Below are 17,512 nucleotides of genomic sequence, written 5' to 3'. Positions count from 1 at the left end.
CCCCCCACAACAGGAAACTCCTTTATTGATTTTTCTGACTATGTATGAAAGTAATAAATGTTTACTGTAAAATAATGCGGACATTAAACAGTATGAAGAAAAAAGCAAATGCTATACAACCCATCTGCACAAAATAACCACCATTAAGATTTTGTTGTATATCTTTATAGCTCTTTCTCTTACAGATATAAACACAAATTGATTTTATTACACTACTACATTAAAGTAACATTATGCACACTTACGTAACCTACTTTTTATCACTTAAGGACAGTGTGTGGATATCTTCCCACACCAACAGATAGTTGCCTACCTCACTAATTCCAATGGCGGTGCATTCTTTTGTCCTGGCACATAAAAACCACGTGCTAATCTACATGCAGTGTTTTTTGTTCTTTTCAGATGCGTATTTTGCATTTCTATGGAAAGCACAGTTTTAAAGGTGCATTAGTTATTTGTACACTTGTTAGTTCCCTGTTAGTTCTGCTGCCCATTTTTCTTTTAAAGAGCTCTTTTCTTATTGATTGGTGAGAGCTCTTCGTATAGGAGGAGCACTAACTCTTCATTCTATAAATGAGGACAACAATATGGCCTTCTGGGAGGTTGCAAAGATTAAATCATCCAAGGCGTGACAAGTGCCTTGAGCAAAGTGGATATACAGGAAGTGTTAAAGCTTGTCTCCTCTCCTCCCTCTACAGCTGGAGACACAGCTCAATTAAAAGATACGTCCACATTATATGTACTGGCCATGTCTTCTTCTCAATGATTTCTTGAAAGATTATTCAGAATGGTCCCCTGAAATTTCCTAAATCCTAGTTCAAGGCTTAGCTCTCCTCTGGGGCTGACAGGTGCATTCTTCTTATTATTTCATCACGGTATTAGGGTATTTTTTGCATTGACCACCAACTGCACCTCCCCACAGGAAGGAAGATGGAGCAAGGGACGGAGATTGGCTTGAATACTTCCTAGGTGTCAGTTTCGTAGGAGACACCTGTCACACATTACATTATTTCAGCTGTACAGCATCCCGGTGGGTGATACTCTTGTCCCCACTTTACAGATGAGAAGGCTAAAATTTGTCTTTAGAATCAGCAGTGAGGAAATCATTCCCAGGCCCTCATGTTCAGCCACGCTGCCCGCCCACCTGCCAATTGGGGCCCCAGCCCTTGGCTCCCCAATGTCATTCACCAGACCCACCACGGACTCACACAGAATAGCTGCTCGACAGATGGAGAGTAAAGCAGGATACAGACTACATCCCTATGTCAGAAGTAGATAAAGAAAGGCCAAATCCTTCGTTAAAAACCTCAAATGAATAACCTAGCCTTTCCACGCCTAGGTATATGCCCAACAGAAATTACAAAGTATGTTCACCCAAGAAACAGCAGCGGCATCATGCTTGCTCACCCAAGCCAACAAATAACCCAAACGCCCATAAACAGTGAAAGAAGAAAGATGTACCGTCATACCAGGAAAGGCTCTACAAGGATCAGAATTAACAAGCTACAAGTAAGTGCAACACCGATAAACCTCTAAAGCACACTGAGCGCGACCGTCACCCACCAGAGGTCACGCTGTATGATTCTACTTACACAGAGTTCAAAAATGATGTTCAAAGTCAGGGTGGTGGCGCCCCGGGGGCGGGGGATGGGGCTTGATGGGTAAAGCATATTCTGGGAAGCCGTTCAATTATAAATCATGTATTTTTTTCCTTGTGTATATTATTTTTAGGTTGAGCTAAATGCAATTCCTCTTTTTGTAGGTCAAGACAGTCAAATATCAGCAACTGCATATAGTTCGTACTAACGCTTGAATAGAAATGTTTTTAAAACCCGCTGGTAAAGGAGACAGGAAACGTCTAGCACTGACTGGCAGCCTGCTACCTTTCTGACAACCAACCTAGATGCTCCTGCGGCTTCTGACCCTGTTTCTCGTTCCTTCGTCTTTGGTGGAGACAGAAAAACAACTCATCCCTCAGCTCTGCACGATGGTTTTTCACAGTCATCCTGAAAGCTGGTGATGCAGCCATCCCTGGGCTCAGAGATGCCTCCTGCTCACCCATCCCGGACATCTCCAAGCCCCTGGACACCTCCGTGCCTTTAGCTGACCAATGAGAACACACGGACAGGTCTGGTTCTGTGCGTGTCCACCTCCTTGCCATGAACCAGGGTTCCTAATCCATCCACGGAACACCAAGATTGTATTTTTTATGGAAATAACTATGACTAAGATGATTTTCATGTTTAAAAACACTATCACAGAACAATAAAAGTAGGGAGCTTTTATGAGCCTTGGGTGGGTCATAAACTTATAACTAATTGAGATGACTTTACCCACAAGTTATGAAACTAATGCTCTCCTTTTTTGCTGTACTACAAGCATTTATCTCCCTGTGGCAAAACATCATCAATTCTCAGGATTCCAGGTTCAGCAGACTCACTTTACAGTGGCGAATAATATTTCAAATGGAAGGCTGCTTCATTTATCAGATGACCAGGCAGAAGCCTCCCCAGGGAGGGGAGAGGCACTCGGCACACTCAGCCCAGCACCGACTGGGGGTGGACAGGGAGTCTGATGGAAAAGTCCCTGCGCCGGGCTTCTCACGGAGCCCTGGGTGATGAACACAGACTCGGAAGTAAAGGATGGGAATGCAGCATTTTCCCTCCCCATGGCCCGAGGCAATTCTGCTAATACCCCTTCGGATTCAATATCCTAAAATCGCTGTTGTAAACGTAAGTGACCTACGAGAAAGCACAGTGCTGAGGCCATCCCTTCCTTAAACAGGGAGCCAGTCACACTGCTCTATGGGGGGGGGGAGTGACCCATTGAATGAGCTCACGGCAACTCACATACGTGTCTGATGGGGGCTAAAAGGAATCCCTTGAAACGTATTTACACAAGTTTATTATTTTATAGAAAGGCTGCAGTAAATCATTTGAATCTGGGTACCGTTAACTGCCTATAGCTTTTCTCCTCAGCATACATCATGGATTCGTCTCAATAGAAGGACAGTGGTCCTAACTACCATTTGCTGAGCCCCTGTGATAAGCTGAACATGCCCTCATTTAACACTCCCGTTCGTGGGTACGGAGAGTCACAGGAGTGGGGAGAAGCATCTGATCTTTGTTCTGCGTACTGTCAGCACTTAAAGCATCTTTACTAACGTCCAGTGATGCTGAGTGTGGTTCCCATTTCCCACATGAAGGAAGTTTAGGCAACTTGCTAATCACTGGGCAAAGCCAAACTCCAAACACAGACCTGCCTAGCTCCAAAGTCCATGCGCTTCCCTTATCCCACTTTGCCTCAGTGACTCTTTGTTTCTAGAGAGCAGGCAAAACTGTTCCAGGTGCATTCGCCAGATGGAACAGATTTGTTTTCCAGTAGCTAATCAATCCCCCATATCATCGTTAACACGAAGTTTCCTTCTGTCCCACAATGCCCACGGCCAAGGGCATGGCTCTCCAGGGCCGCTGTCCCACAGCTCGCACGCTGGAGCTCTGTCATCGCAACACAGAGCTCCGTGCTCGCCACCATCAGAGAGGGACAACGACAGGCCACTACGGGATTTACGCTGCCTCGATGTGCCACGCAGCCCTACCTTATGGCAGGGGTTCGGGAAGGGTAGTCTCCCGTGCGACCAGAAAGGAGAAAAGAACCAGAGAAGACCCTCCTACCACAAGAGTGTGTAGACTGCATGTTAGGAGTTCCCATGTGTGATGGACAGAAGGAGCTGCTGTTAAAAATGCAGATTCCCAGGACGCCATCCCCAAATGCTGATTCAGTTAAGTGGGAACCGAGCCCCAGGCAATTCTGACGCAGGTGGTCAGGAAACCACACTTGAGGAGGCCTCGTCCTGCACTGAAGCCGATCGCTTGGAGGGCTGGGTGACGGCCAGAAATCACGTGCAGTCCGGTGGGCACTCAGGAGGCACCGACCACGTTCGTGCCAAGGAAGGCCTGGCTGGGAGTACAAAGAAAACAACGAAGATAACAATAGAGTCCCAGCCCCCACCGTCCAGCAGTCAGCAGTCTGGAGCCAGACATGGAGGCGGCTGACCACAACCCCAGGCAGAAGAAAACACGGCCCCCAGTGGAGCACAGAGGCAGCGGCGGAGCTGAGTACCGCCACCCAAGCAAACAGCCTCTGTACCGAAGGGAGCTATCGCGTTCCGCCCTGGACAAGCATCTGAGCATGAGGCTTGTTCATTTCAAACCTCCCTGGGCTCCCCCGTTACTGCTTCTAAGGGAATGTCCATGCCTCCTGTCAGGGCACCCACATTCTCGTCCCAGACTCACCTCTCGCCACTCTTACCAGCCACCTCCAAACCCACATTCTGTGCTGAGGCCACACCTAGGGACCTGATCCCCACCCGAAATACGCCTCTAAACCCTGCAGCCTTGGCTCCCGGACACTCTGTCCGCAGGGATGTCCTCGGGCCAGGCCCTCCACACCTGCCACTCGATGCTCAAGACTCAGGTGGGATGCCAGCTCTGGGCAGCCTTCCCTGGCCCCTGCCTCCTCCTTCTCTCCCTCCCGGGACTCATTACTCCCTCCCTCTCAATAAACTGAGCACTTTGTCCAACTACCACAACCGTCCCCGGCCTACAGCCCCAGACGGGACTCTGAGGGGTAGTAACGAAAGTGTGTTCCCTTCTGCCAACACTTCAAAAACCTACCCGACAACCAGTGCCCTCGAGCAAACCGCCTGGACCAGCGGAAGTGCCAGGTTTCCCCGGGTCTGTTCGAATCCTACCAACCGAGGTGTACCAACGAAGGGGAAGGAAATAACCAGCACAAGGGCCCGCCCCCAGAAAAATGTCTGAAGGCAAAACTTTCAAAGCCAGTGATTACAGCCGGGGAAAGAGCAAACAGCGGCCCACTGTGTGCTCACCCGACCAACCTGTGAGCTCTGGGGAGGCCCCTCGCCCCGAGTCTTCCTTCTTCAAATATCCCCAGCACCCGGCACAGGCCCCCAGCCCACGAAGGGCTCCAAGAAGGATGCAGGACTGATCTGAGTTGAGGCAAACGCCGTTCATTCCCTGAGCAACCCAGTGTCCCGAGCAGCCCCATAGCTCCGACAGGGACATCCCAGCCAGGGGGCCACCCAGAGCCCCAGAGGGGAGAGAGAGGAAGAGGAAGGGACCGAGGACCACAGGGAACACAGATTCACGGGTGAAAGAGGTAGACCACCTTCCCCCTCCGTCAGCATTTCTGACGCAGCATTTCTCATGTTTCCAGAGCCCATTCTGCAGTGCTAGAAACAAAGGGTTTTCCGGACAGACTGATGTCCTGGAGACAAAGGCCAACAGGTACACAAGCCTACTGGCCACCATTTCTAAATCCTACCATTTAGGTTCTGACCTGCAATTTTCTCTCCACATCTCGCCCTCTGGGCTCCAGAGACCTAAGGAAGACCCTTGAAAATCTGTAACATGTCCCAATTCCATCTCTTAGGGACCGGGAAGCTTAACCACTACCACCCCTCTTTGAAATGTCACCCTGAAACTCCAATGTGAGAACCAGAGTGACAGCGCTTTCCACACATCATTCCAGGCCATTCATTTGCTTCTCCAGAGACAATGGGTCATAGAAGGAGATGGCTTCTAGAATGCGGTCGACTTTGCTCTAGTCTCAGAAGCCTGGTGCTGGACCCATTCTATAACAGTGGTCGGCAGCCCGGGGACACAGAGCCGACCGCCTGTTCAGACCCAGACTACACCTCCTGCCAGATGAGTCTCTTCAGGCAAGCTACTTACCCTTTGTAAACATTGGTTTACTTGTAAAGTGGGGAGAACATCTCAAGCAAGACGAAACCGGAGAAATCCCACAGAACGCCTTTTGCACAGTAAGTCCGAGTGCCTTTCACTGGCTGTTATTTTTTCCGGAGCAGTATAGTGAGGTGACTGAGTGTCCCAACGACACAGAAGGAGCACCTCGATTTAGATCTCAGAGCTGCCCTTCTTAGCTCTGTGACAGGGGCGGTTCCTCAATCTGTCTGTGCTTCAGCCTCTGCATGCATGAGCACAACTGCTAATGTACCCTTCCATCAGGCATGTACAAGGCTTGCATGGTATCTGTGACTGTCTTCATGACCACCTGGCACATACTAAGTCTTCAATAAACAGCACTGACATGCCAGCAAGGGCAGCGGGGGGAGGTAATATACTCTAGTCCTATGGCACCTGCCTGCGGGGCTGTTGGCTGACCACCTCGGAGCCACACTGCAGGCTCAGCAAGGTCCAGGGCCGGCTTCCCAGGATCTCTGCTGGAGTCTTGGGTTGCAGCAGGACAGAGACAGCCCATGGCGCTCCTGCTCTCTGCTCTGTCCACAGTCCATAAGAAAGAGCAAAGGGGCCTCCACGCCAGCTTCCCAGCACTAAATGCAGCCTCAAAGCTACACGTTATACTTTGATTTTTCCTAAACACTGGGGTCCTCTAACCAATTTATCTCCTGTTAGGTTAGGCTTTATGTGCCAGCCCTGCTTTGCATTACCCGTTCCTAGTTTTCTTCCAGGTGGCGTGAATTTCTTAGGCAGGGCTGCCCAAAAGGCAGGGCGCACCTCCTGGATGATCTATGGGGGTTTCCTGGAGAGCATTCTCTTGGGACCCTGAATTACCGAACCTAGGCACTAAACCTGGTCTAGAGACAGAGAACTGGTTCCCTAAGGAGAAAGAAAAAGCATATAGCCATATAACATATAACCTACAACCCAAGGGTCCAAAGCTGCATTTCATTAGTGTTAACTTCGAACTCCTAGGAGCAGGTGGGCATCAGCTGGTGGGATCCTGCTCTCACACAGAGCAAATATAATCCAAGAACAAATGCGTGCACAGGTGATATTCCCCCAGAGGCACGAGTTGGCAGAGAAGCAAGGTATCTTCCCCCCAAAACGATGATTCTCTTATCCTGAGAAATAGGGGACCTACACCAAGCAGGAGCAGATAATGAATTTCTCAGCCACAGCGAAAGTAGATGCAGCTTGCCCAGAAATTTCTCCACCTACTCAGGTGAGGGCCTGCTACGGAGATCACCACCTTCACGAGGAGAGTTGGGTACAAACCTCGGAATCTTGCCATCAGACCAGCACTGGCAAAAGGAAGAATAAAACTTCCTCCAAAAGTCAGCCTCTGTCATCTCACCAGAGCTTATCTAAGAAAACAAAAGGTCATCTGTATCCGTGAGCGCCCAGTCTGTCCTTGCGATGGTGGCTATCTACTTGATGATAACAGCATCTAAACATCCAAGATTCCCACCCACCGAGGGAGTCTCCCAGTGATACCAAAGCTGGTCTTTGCAGGTCAAAGAACCACACGTTGGACACACTGTTAATATGTCCAACTGATAAGAAATCAGGGAATCATCCAAAAACACCATCAATGCCCAAGTGTTTCCCTTTGGGTGAGAGCAGATCCCCCATTAATTAATAAGAGGGGAAGTTTGGAAAAAAAGAATATAAACCGCCTGTCTGATTTTTACATAACGTTCTTTGAGGAAGCAAAAAGCACGTAAACCAATAATTATCATATCTTCAAACCCACGGCACAGACCATCATCTATTTGTAAACAGCTCATGAATGTTTGGAGGAAGATGTGAAGGGAAATGTGTAAACAATATAAATATTTGCACACCGTCGGGTCTTTTTTTTAATCTGACAATTCCCAGCAACAATCAAGCCAGGCAACCTACAAGCCTACCTCCCCTTATTTCAGCATTACTCACACACACACTCCCCAAATAAATGTTAAATCCTACCGTGCACTGAACACTGTTTTATCATTTCTATCACATAACAATTCAACGGGATTTAGCCTAGCTGCCAACTGGAAACTGTCCGCATCTGATCACACGCTATCACTAGTTTTAATGTCTATTCCAAAGGTAGAAAAATCCAGGAGGAGAAGGGAAAAGTGTTTTTTGTTTTGTTTTGTTGTTGTTTTCCCAACTGCCTCAAAACCCAGCTGAAATTCTCATTCCTTTTTCCCACTGAATAACAGCAGTGTTTGGTCAGAAGCTGGGAGAGGGGGCTTGTCCGCATCTGGAGGAACTCACCATCCTTTATGACGCTGTGAATAATACTCTGGATGAATTTGATCCCCAGGAAAGAAAAACATGCAAGAAAGGGTCTTTCTTTCCATGTGTATACCCTGGGCTGCAGGAACAGAAGTCAACTCACAGCCTCCCACCTGCCATCAATGACTCCAGATCGGGGCAGGAATCCAGAGAGGGGCCTCCTGTTTGGAACGGCTGTCTGGGCTTCTCAAAAGAAGCCAGCAAGTCCAGAAAGTTCATGCAACTTTAATACTCACAGCATTGTCAGAAAACAACCATGGGCAGATGGAAAAAGAGAACCTGACCAGCTAATAGAGGGTCAAGTGCAGGTGCGGCGCCTCTGTCACAAGAGATCTAAGGGGCTGTGGAGTCGGTCTGAGCTGAGGTGTGTTCAGGGTTTGCAGCTGAAGGCCAGAGACAAGACCCCTCCCAGCCGCTTGGGCCCGGGAGGCCGGTGGGTAGCGGGTCCCTGTGGCGCCCTGGGGCTCAGACATCTCTGAAAGAGCCTGTACCAGGGCCCCCTCCTCTTTCCAAGATCGCTACTTCCAGGTACCAGCCGCTCGGAGACAGGAGGGGCATTTCGCTGCTGTCCCCAAGAGCCCCCTCCCGCACCCTAAGCGGACAAGGGCTCCGCACTGAGCTCAGGGCGTAGGGGGCCCGTAGCTCGGGCTGCGGCCCCCGACTTCCAGAGCCTCCGCAGCAACAGTTTTCCAGCCGGAGAACTACCGCAAACGTCTCCTTGGAAAACGCTCACCTGAACCCCGGGGCATCAAAGCCAGGCACAGGTTAGGAGATGGAGCCCGGCCCTGGGCACGGCGAGGGGCTAGAGAAGGGCCAGGAGGAAGGACTGCAATCGTCGGGCTCCGAAGATCGCACCCAAGGAGAAACTTCCCGAGGGGGCGAGCGGGGTTGCGCGCCCGCTTCCGGGGAGCAGCCCCGATTCGCCCGGCAGCGGGTGCGCAGCCCGCGACAGGCGCCGGCGAGGAGACCCAGCGGCGGCCGGCCCCGCTCCCTGGCGCGGTGGGGGTGGCGGGAGCGAGTCTTAGCCCGGCTTACGCGGGTCCCTCCGCGGCCCGGATCTCAGAAAGGGGATCATGAGGGTCCCGTAGGACACATCCCCGGCACTGGGCGGGGAGGACCCCTCGAATCCAGGCCCCGAGGGGACGCGGTGGCGCAAACAAAGTTGGGGCGCAGAGATGCTCGGTCCGTGGGTCCCCGCGCCCGCGCGCCCCCGCCCGCAGCGCGCCACTACTTACACGAAGACCCCGAAGAGCAGGGCTCGGACCCCGATCTCGATGGCCAGCTCCCGCATGGTGCGGCCGGAGCAGCTCCCGGGGCGGCGGCGGCGGTGGTGCTCTCGGCGGCTCTCGCAGCTCCACCGGCGCGGGCTCGCTAGACCCCGGGCGGCGAGGGAGGCGCGCTCCAGGCCGCGGGCGGGGGCGGGAGGCGGGCGCCGGGCGGGGGCGGGCGGGGGCGGGCGGGCGCTGGGGAGGGCTCAGCCCAAACCACCAGCCGCCGCGGGCTCCGGGGCTCGCGGACGCCGCGTCCGCCGCTCCCCGCCCCGCAGCCCCGCGCCGAGCTGGGGGCGCCCTGGGGACTCCCCGCGCCCTGGCGCCGAGCGCCGCCTCCGCGCCCCGGTCCGCGCCGTGCGCCCGCGGCCCCGGGATGGGAGGGGAAGCCCGGGGAAGCCCAGCCGCCGCCGCCGCGGCCGCCGCCTCCCCTGCGCGCTCCCCGGCTCCCCCGCCAGTGGGCGGCCGCTGCGCTCGGCTCCCGGGGCAGCGCGCTCGCTGGGTCCCCGCCTGCGGCTGCTCTGCGGCTCCAGGCTCGGCTTCCGACTCCCGCTCTCCGGCCCCGGGCTCCCGGCTACCGCCCGCACGTGGGCAGATGGCAGAGGCGCGCTGGGGGACTCCGGCCCAGGAAGCCCCGGCACCCTGCTGAACAGAGCTCCCTCCCTCCCGCTTTTTGCTCTCCCGACTCCTTTCCGACCTGAAATTCTTTTTTCCCCCCTTCCCTAGGAAGTTCCCCTGAGAAGACTCGCAGCTTCGTTTTGCCCTCAGAACTGCCAGCCAGGCTCCACGCCCTGACACACGGACTGAGGACAAAGGTGAGCCTGGCTCCACGCCAAACCACCAGCACCAGGCAGCCCCTGGGACGAGTTCTTCCGACCTCCACCCTTAGCATCTTTGGGCCGCTGCGCTCTGAAAATCAAAAAAAGAGACTGGCACGATCGCTGCCCACGACAGGCCATCCGGGTCGCTGGTCGCTGACACAGCATTCAGTCCTGAGCACCTGAGGCAGCTGAGGCTGCAGGTTAGACCAGGAGCGTCATCCTTGGGGTTCATAGTCAAAGGCCAGACCATCAACCCTGGCTGGTGGCCTGGGGGTCACTGCCTCAAGCCAGAGCCCAGAGGGAATTTGGCTTTATTTTCCCATCACCTGTCATGATTACGTGCATTTCCTTAGGTTTACTAATTTAAACCAAACGGACACTCAAGATGCAAAGTTCAAACTAACCATTAATTTGTCCCTGAGGAGACCAGATCTCGTGGGTTTTAGGAGAGACCTAGCCAGGACTTCGTGAGCAGGAGAAATGGAGTAGAGGGTAGTCCCTGGGAATGAGGAGCCAGATCTCAGTCTTGGACAAAAGGGGGAGTAGGTAGGAAGAAAGAAGACCTTCCAAGGAGGATTCTTGCATCAGCAAAGGACAGACAGACCCTACTTCCAAGGGGATGACAGACTCAAGCAAGTACCTAAGCCCAGACATCTCAGGGCCTAGGGACAGAGAAGCAGGCAGAGGAAAAGCAATCCCAGCTCTGTGTGGAGGGGACTTCATATCCAGACCGCAGGCGGGGACTGTGTCTGATTTGCCCATCACTGTAGACCCAAGGCCTGGCACACTGTTCTTGGTGAGTCTTTGGTGAATAAATGAATGAATGCACTATATGCCTCATCTGAGGTGTCAGGTCTGGGGGGAGTGAGAACTTGGAGGGAGGAGGTGCGGTCCTGTCTCCTCTGTGTCTTGGGCCCTGCAACATCCGGGACACAAATGAAATCCCATCGGTTGGCAAAATAGTGTAGGAGAGGGGCGCCTGGGTGGCTCAGTGGGTTAAAGCCTCTGCCTTCGGCTCAGGTCATGATCTCAGGGTCCTGGGATCGAGCCCTGCATCAGGCTCTCTGCTCCACAGGGAGCCTGCTTCCTCCTCTCTCTCTGCCTGCCTCTCTGCCTGCTTGTGATTTCTCTCTGTCAAATAAATAAAATATTTAAAAAAAAATAGTGTAGGAGATGCCCTAGTCAACCCAGTAAACTCTGATGACCCAGAACTGAGACTGGCAGGTGGCAGTATTCCAGGAGAGGATACTAACAAGAGTCCATGTTATTAAACATCAGCCGAGAGCAGCTGGTGCAATACTGAGTGCTAGGTGCTAAGAATCATAATCCCTATCCTCCCCCAAGATCGGGAGCCAAAGAGTCATGAAGAAATGCCAAGGAACTTTGCAAAGCAGTATTACTAAGTCCAAAGTAGCGCTTCAGAAACCTGGATCACTCAGAGGTCAAAAGTTAAGAGTCATTCCTTTGGTCTGAGACGGTCAGGGACCTAGCCTTGTAGAGGACAGTTGGTTCTTGTAAGCCGAGCAGGAAAATGCTAAAGGAGGAGATCCTGGGTGAGGGCAAGAGTGTAGGTGCAGAAGGTTGGAAGGGGTTTGGAGGGCATAGTCAGTCCCCCTCCCTGGCGGAGCAGAGGCGCAAAGTGCGGGTAGACTCACGGTGCAGAGTTAGTGGTAGTATGCTGCTCACCAGAGTCCCTCACCAAGATCACAGAATTAGAATCATTGTGCCACGTTCTGTTTATCATTTGTGTTTGTATTTGAGATGCCTACAGAGGGAGTTTGAAAGGGCAAGTGATCTCACTGCTGTAGTCATTAAGAAGTGACTTTGAGGGCGCCTGGGTGGCTCAGTGGATTAAGCCTCTGCCTTCAGCTCCGGTCACGATCTCACGGTCCTGGGATCTAGTCCCGCGTCGGGCTCTCTGCTCAACAGGGAGCCTGCTCCCCCGCCCCCACCCCTGCCTGCCTCTCTGCCTACTTGTGATCTCTCTCTGTCAAATAAACAAATAAAATATTTTTAAAAAAGAAGTAACTTTGAAACACATACATCTAAAGAGGTGAGCAGTTCAACCTCCCATCTGATACCTGACTCTTTTCTATTGGTTCTTCCCACCTCTCTGCTCCAGCCACACTCTACTGGCTTCCATCTCAGGTTCCTGGGTAGTTGGTACTTGCAAGCGGGCTGCAAGAATCCCAGCGTTACATGCTCTCAGGATCAAATCTGGTGGGAACGACCTCGACCTTGACCCCAGCGCTCCCAGCAAAAGTGTCGCTGCCGGTCATTGGCACCGCCCCACATGAACCAATCACGGTGGCCAGGGAATCGTGATGGAGGGATGGTCTCAAGCCTGGGTCACAGGCTCCATCCCAAAGCTGGGAGTGGAAACTTCACACTAAGCCCCTTGCTGAGAATGGAAAATGTGGACAATATACTTTGGAGTAGGGAAACTGACGTGGAGCAAAGGAACAAAGGCCAGCACACTCCCTTCCATGCCAGACACAGGCAGATGGAAAACCGCTCACACGCCTCATGAGTTCCTGTGTAAGCCCAGGAACTCATGAGGAGTTCCAGGGACTCATGAGGAGTTCCTCGTTCACCAGTGAATGAGTTATCCTGGGTGCGCCTGCCTTTGTCAATACAGATTTGCAGGACTGCCTTTAATCAAAGCCCTGATGTCACCCCAGGCTTGTCCCCTGCCACCCAGTCTCTTCGTCCCCTCCTCCTGTACTCCTACCAGCAAGCTCTGTCATCTGCCCCAAGGATCTCCTTTTTCATTTACCAAAGCTGGCTTCAAGGGAAAGCTCTAGCCTTCTTCATTATATAAGCCGGGATCCAGGCACCTTGTGGGCTCTCCCTCATGGAAGAATTTGTAATTTAAGGAAGGTCGTTCTGAAAGGGCAGGCAGGTTCTCTCTCCAGTGAAAGGACACTGAAGATGACATTCTTGGTGTCCCATATCCCACGGAGCAGGCAGCCATTTCCATGGCTTTGGAGGTGGTTGGCTCCGGCAGCCACACAGCTGTGGCTACGTGCCAAATGCTAGAGCTCTCCAGAAATGCTATGTTGCCGCCCCAGCAGGTAAATGAACTGACAAGGGAGAGAAGAAATGGAAGCAGGTCAGATAAAGCAATCCAGCCAAAGCAGTCGGCTACCCAGCTTAGCAGCTCCTGCCGGGTCTTCCTGAGACTCCCATGGAATGTGATGTGCCCTGCAGGGAAGGACTCATGGATCAGAGCCTCCAGCACTCTCGGAGACTCGGGCAGTCTTAGAGTCTCACTCGATCATAAGAAATAACACGAACATGTCCATCCCTTGCCTAGATGTAGTGAGGACCGCAGTGGCCATGCGTGAGGCGGATCTTAGAAAAATCACATCAGGATGTCAACACTCAAATGACCACTGCTTCCGCCCCCACCCCCCACCCCCCAATGTTTTTGTGAGCACACACATTTTCAAAGTGCCACTCTGGGGAAACCTCTCATATTTTATATTGAGCTTCTGAGCATGTCAAGAAAGTCCCCCTCATCCCTCCATAATCCTGCTTCTGCTCTTGGATATTTGCTTAATCCTCAAATGGTATCGTGCAGTACGATGATCCCATATTGGCCAGACTTTCAGCTGTTTCCAAAAACCAAAGCCACCTTTGGAGAACACGACTTTGCGACAATGTCTTATAACCTCATTTCCATAAGTTACACTTTGTATCTCAGTGACAGCTACCTAACTGCTCTAAGAGTGTGACATGGTTCAGGCAGCCAGCACGGTGACCCTCAGCTTTGGAGACCCACACATCCGGGCTTTCCACTGTGGCTGCCTGGTAGACTTGCTGACGTGCCTAAAACACCAAGGAGCCAAGAGGAATTTCAGGAGAGGTCATCAAGTTCAATCTGGTCCGCGAATGTCTTCCTTAATAGTTAATAAGTATCTGTCTTCTTGAACACCTCCAGGGACAGGGAACTCACTCACCACTCATTCCATTTCTGGAGAGATCTGGTATTGTTTGTTGGAGGAGAAACAGCCTATATCCATGGGTCCAAATAGTTATGGACCACATGGAGTGAATTTAACGCCTATTCCTTTACATTACAACAGGCCTTTAATTATTCTACAACTGGAAAGAGACATAGAGACCCGGAGATAGAGTGGGGTGAGGGAGAGGAGAGACAGAAAGGTAGAGAGAGACAGAGAGACTTCTCTATTCCAAGCTAAATATTCTCAGTTCCTTCACCTTTTCAAGTCGTAATATTTATAAGACCTTTGAGGATTTGGCTCTATAGATCTAACATTGAAGTGCATTAAGCCAAACTCTACCTAATGAAAGAAAACTTTCCTGTTTCCAGGAAAGATACAAAGCACACCGAAAATGATTTAACCCCTCATGTCTTTAGACTAGTTGTAATTCCATCTAAGGAGAAAAATATGTGAATTAATGATGTTTTCAGAGGAAAAAATATACCTTTACTTCTTAGAAGGCTTTAAGTTCGGAACTTTCTTTCCTAGCAGGATTTTGTCTATTATTTTCAAATTCATCATGTGAAAAGTCAGGATATCCTGACTTTTCAGGAAGCCATTACTTCGTCCAAAGACAACCCCCTGTGTGGGACCCCCCCCCCGCCCCCGCCAGGATTCTCGCTGACAAAGGTGCTGTGGCACAAACTTGGATCTTGGAATATTAATGCAAGAAAACAAATTGAAGGTCAAGAAACCTATACACCTAGGGCAGAGTTGGTTCTGCTCCCTTGCTTGGACCCGGGGAGTCAGGGTCGGGGCCAGGGACTGGACCAGAACTCCAGTCTGTCCTTCATAGCCACGCCCCTTTGATGGCACCTGGCTGCATCTTGGTTGAAATCGTCTTGTGGTTTTGATTTGTGTTTCTGTGATGGTGAGTAATGTTGAACACCTTTACATGCATGTTTGCACCATTCGGCCATCTTCTTTGGGGAAGAACCTATGCATGCCTTTTGCCAATTTTTAAAAATTGGGTTTTCACTTGTGGTTATTGATTTGAAGTAACTTTCAATATATTCTGAACACTAGCCTTTACAAATCCATTCTCTCCATCTGTGCCTTAACTTTGCATTTTCTTAACAGTACCTTCTGCAAAGCACATATTAGTAATCATGATGGAGCCCAATTTATCGATTTCCTCTTTTATGGTTGTTCCTTTTGTGTCCCAAGACATCTCTGCCTACTCCACATCTGTGAAGATTTTCTCCTATGTTCTCTTCTAGAAGCTTTGTAATATTAGCTTTTATATTTAGGTCTCTATTCTGCCTCGAATTAATTTTTTGCACATGCCATGAAGTGGAGCTGAGGTTCCTTTTCCCCTTAAGATGTTCGGTGGCTCCCTCCTCACTTGGAAAGAATACCATCTTTGCACAATGAATTGCCTTGGTGGCTTTGTCGAGAACTGACGATTTGCGTGGGCTCCCCTTGATTCTTTTCATTTCCCCCACCCATCTCTTCGGGGTCCTGCTCTGTGCTAGCCAAGCCCAAGGGATGTGTACAAATGTTCAGAGCAGATTGACTTATTCTTACCAAACACTGAGAACGACGCACCTGCTCATTAACAAGAGCATGGATAAATCATGGTGTGTTCACGCAATGGAATACTCACTAGTCACTGATAAAAACGAAGGAGCTACTGATACATGCAAATACAGGAATCGATCTCAAAGGCATAATTTTGAGCAAAAGAAACCAGACATGAAAGAGAGCATGCCATAGGATTCCATTTATAAGAGCTTCTAGAACAGGCCAAACTGGCCCCCAGCAATAGAAGCCAACTGGTGGTTATCTCTAGGTAGAGGCAAGTTGGAGGGGAAGTTGGAGGGATTAGAAATACTTTGTACTTCACTGAGATGCTGGATACAAGGGAGCATACATTGGTCAGCCTTCACCCAACTGTGCACTTTAAATCTGTGCGTGTATTTGATCATGTGTATGTTACAGCTCGGTTTTTCTTTTCTTTTCTCTTTTTTTCAGAGGAAGAACAAAAGAAAACCAACAGGTCAGAGGATGTGGAGGAAACACTCACTGGGATCCCTCAAGCAAACCGGGCCAACTCCTTCATTCATCCGAGTATCCTGCCTGCTGTGGGGTCGGATGGGTTCAGCAGAACCCAGGGGGCCTGGGTGGCTCAGTGGGTTAAGGCTCTGCCTTCGTTCGGCTCAGGTCATGATCTCAGGATCTGGGAAAAGCCCGCCACAGCGGTCTCTCAAAGACCAAAATTACAGCGTTGCTTCTAGGAAAAATCGGGAAGCTGCTTCGATGCGCCTTGCACGGAGGCACTCCCATCCTAGTAAAAGTTGTCGCCCCTACCGCTGACCTGATCGGACGGGTGAGCTCAGTACTTCCGGCCATTCTTTTGGGGAAGATTCTTCATTGTTTTCATTATGTTCAGTTAGCCAGCATCGAGTACAGCACTTTTTGTCGTAGTGTTCAACAATTCACTGGTGCCATATAACACCCAGTGCTCACCCCAACATGTGCCCTCCTTAATACCCATCACCCAGTTACCCCATCCCTCCACCCCCCTCCCTTCTGTAACCTTTAGTATGTTTCTCGGAGTCTTTTCAAGCTCTTAGCCCCCATAGCCAGAAATCTTCCTGCTGGTATCGACACGGGCTGGCCGCCTTTCTACCTTCAGAGGAAGGCATGGACGGCTCCACGCCACGTCACCTTCATCCTCTCGTGTCAAGGGAAAGCACCCTATTCACCCTGTCGGTCCTTTTCCCTCCACACCACCTCTGCCTTGTGAGTGCCGCAAAAACAGGCACCAGGGAAAGAAAAGTGAGCAGGAGCTCCTTTATGAGCAGGAGCTCCAGGTCATAACCGCTCTCCTGGGAATGGCGTTGGCTGTGGGGTCCAGTCAGCAAGGGCTGGGGGAGGAGGTGTCCTCACAGGATGCCTGGGGAGGTAGGCAGGGTCCCTGACCCTTATCAGTCCTTGCTGAAGGTTGTCATTTCACGTTCTAGCTTGACTCATGCAGCAATGAGGGTTTTCTTCTTCAAAGACCCCCTTTCGGGGACGCCTGGGTGGCTCGGTTGGTTAAGTGTCTGCGGTCAGCTCAGATCATGATGAAGTTTCTGGGATCAAGCCCCACGTTGGGCTCCCTGCTCAGCCTGCTTCTCCCTCTCCCTCTGGCCCTTACTCCTGCTTGTGAGTTCGCTCCTTCTCTCTCAAATAAATAAATAAAATCTTAAAAAACAAAACAAAGATCCACTTTTGAAGAGCAAATTCTCCCAAGTGAATTCACACCTTAGGCTAAACAAAGATGTCTTCTCCTTATCAGTCTGCTGTTTACAGCACCCTGCCCCGTGCGTGGACTCCTGGGACCCTCAGCACCAGCTCCT

General features: G+C 51.2%; 2 protein-coding genes across 4 annotated transcripts in view; both read right to left on the bottom strand.

Annotated features, from left to right (window-relative positions):
• Nucleotides 1-9,452, bottom strand: part of PLPP4 (phospholipid phosphatase 4) — a 112,059-nt gene extending 102,607 nt beyond the window's left edge. For all 3 annotated transcript variants that reach the window (XM_046027283.1, XM_046027284.1, XM_046027285.1), the window contains exon 1: nt 9,308-9,452. In XM_046027283.1, the coding sequence (XP_045883239.1) occupies nt 9,308-9,363 (56 nt within the window). In that variant the 5' untranslated portion in view covers nt 9,364-9,452. The remainder of the gene's footprint in view (nt 1-9,307) is intronic.
• Nucleotides 9,453-9,546: 94 nt separating this feature from the next.
• LOC123955085 (putative uncharacterized protein WWC2-AS2) lies at nt 9,547-12,440 on the bottom strand. The gene is made up of 3 exons (XM_046026609.1): nt 12,361-12,440; nt 10,188-10,249; nt 9,547-9,914 (listed from the first exon to the last, which is right to left on the bottom strand). The coding sequence occupies exons 1-3, from the start codon at nt 12,438-12,440 to the stop codon at nt 9,547-9,549; spliced, it is 510 nt and encodes a 169-aa protein (XP_045882565.1).
• Nucleotides 12,441-17,512: the final 5,072 nt, after the last annotated feature.

The sequence above is a fragment of the Meles meles genome, chromosome 13 (assembly GCF_922984935.1).
Source record: "Meles meles chromosome 13, mMelMel3.1 paternal haplotype, whole genome shotgun sequence".
Classification (NCBI taxonomy): domain Eukaryota; kingdom Metazoa; phylum Chordata; class Mammalia; order Carnivora; family Mustelidae; genus Meles; species Meles meles.
The sequence above is the reverse complement of the archived record's forward strand: the minus strand, read 5'-3'. Positions and strand labels throughout refer to the sequence as shown.

Coding starts and splice junctions, on each gene's coding strand:
- LOC123955085 (XM_046026609.1), bottom strand. CDS start 12,440: ATGACCGGCAGCGACACTTTTGCTGGGAGCGCTGGGGTCAAGGTCGAG. Junction 10,250..12,360: donor AGATTTGATCCTGAGAGCAT/GTAACGCTGGGA, acceptor TTTGATTTTCAG/AGCGCAGCGGCCCAAAGATG. Junction 9,915..10,187: donor CTCGTCCCAGGGGCTGCCTG/GTGCTGGTGGTT, acceptor TGCGGGCGGTAG/CCGGGAGCCCGGGGCCGGAG.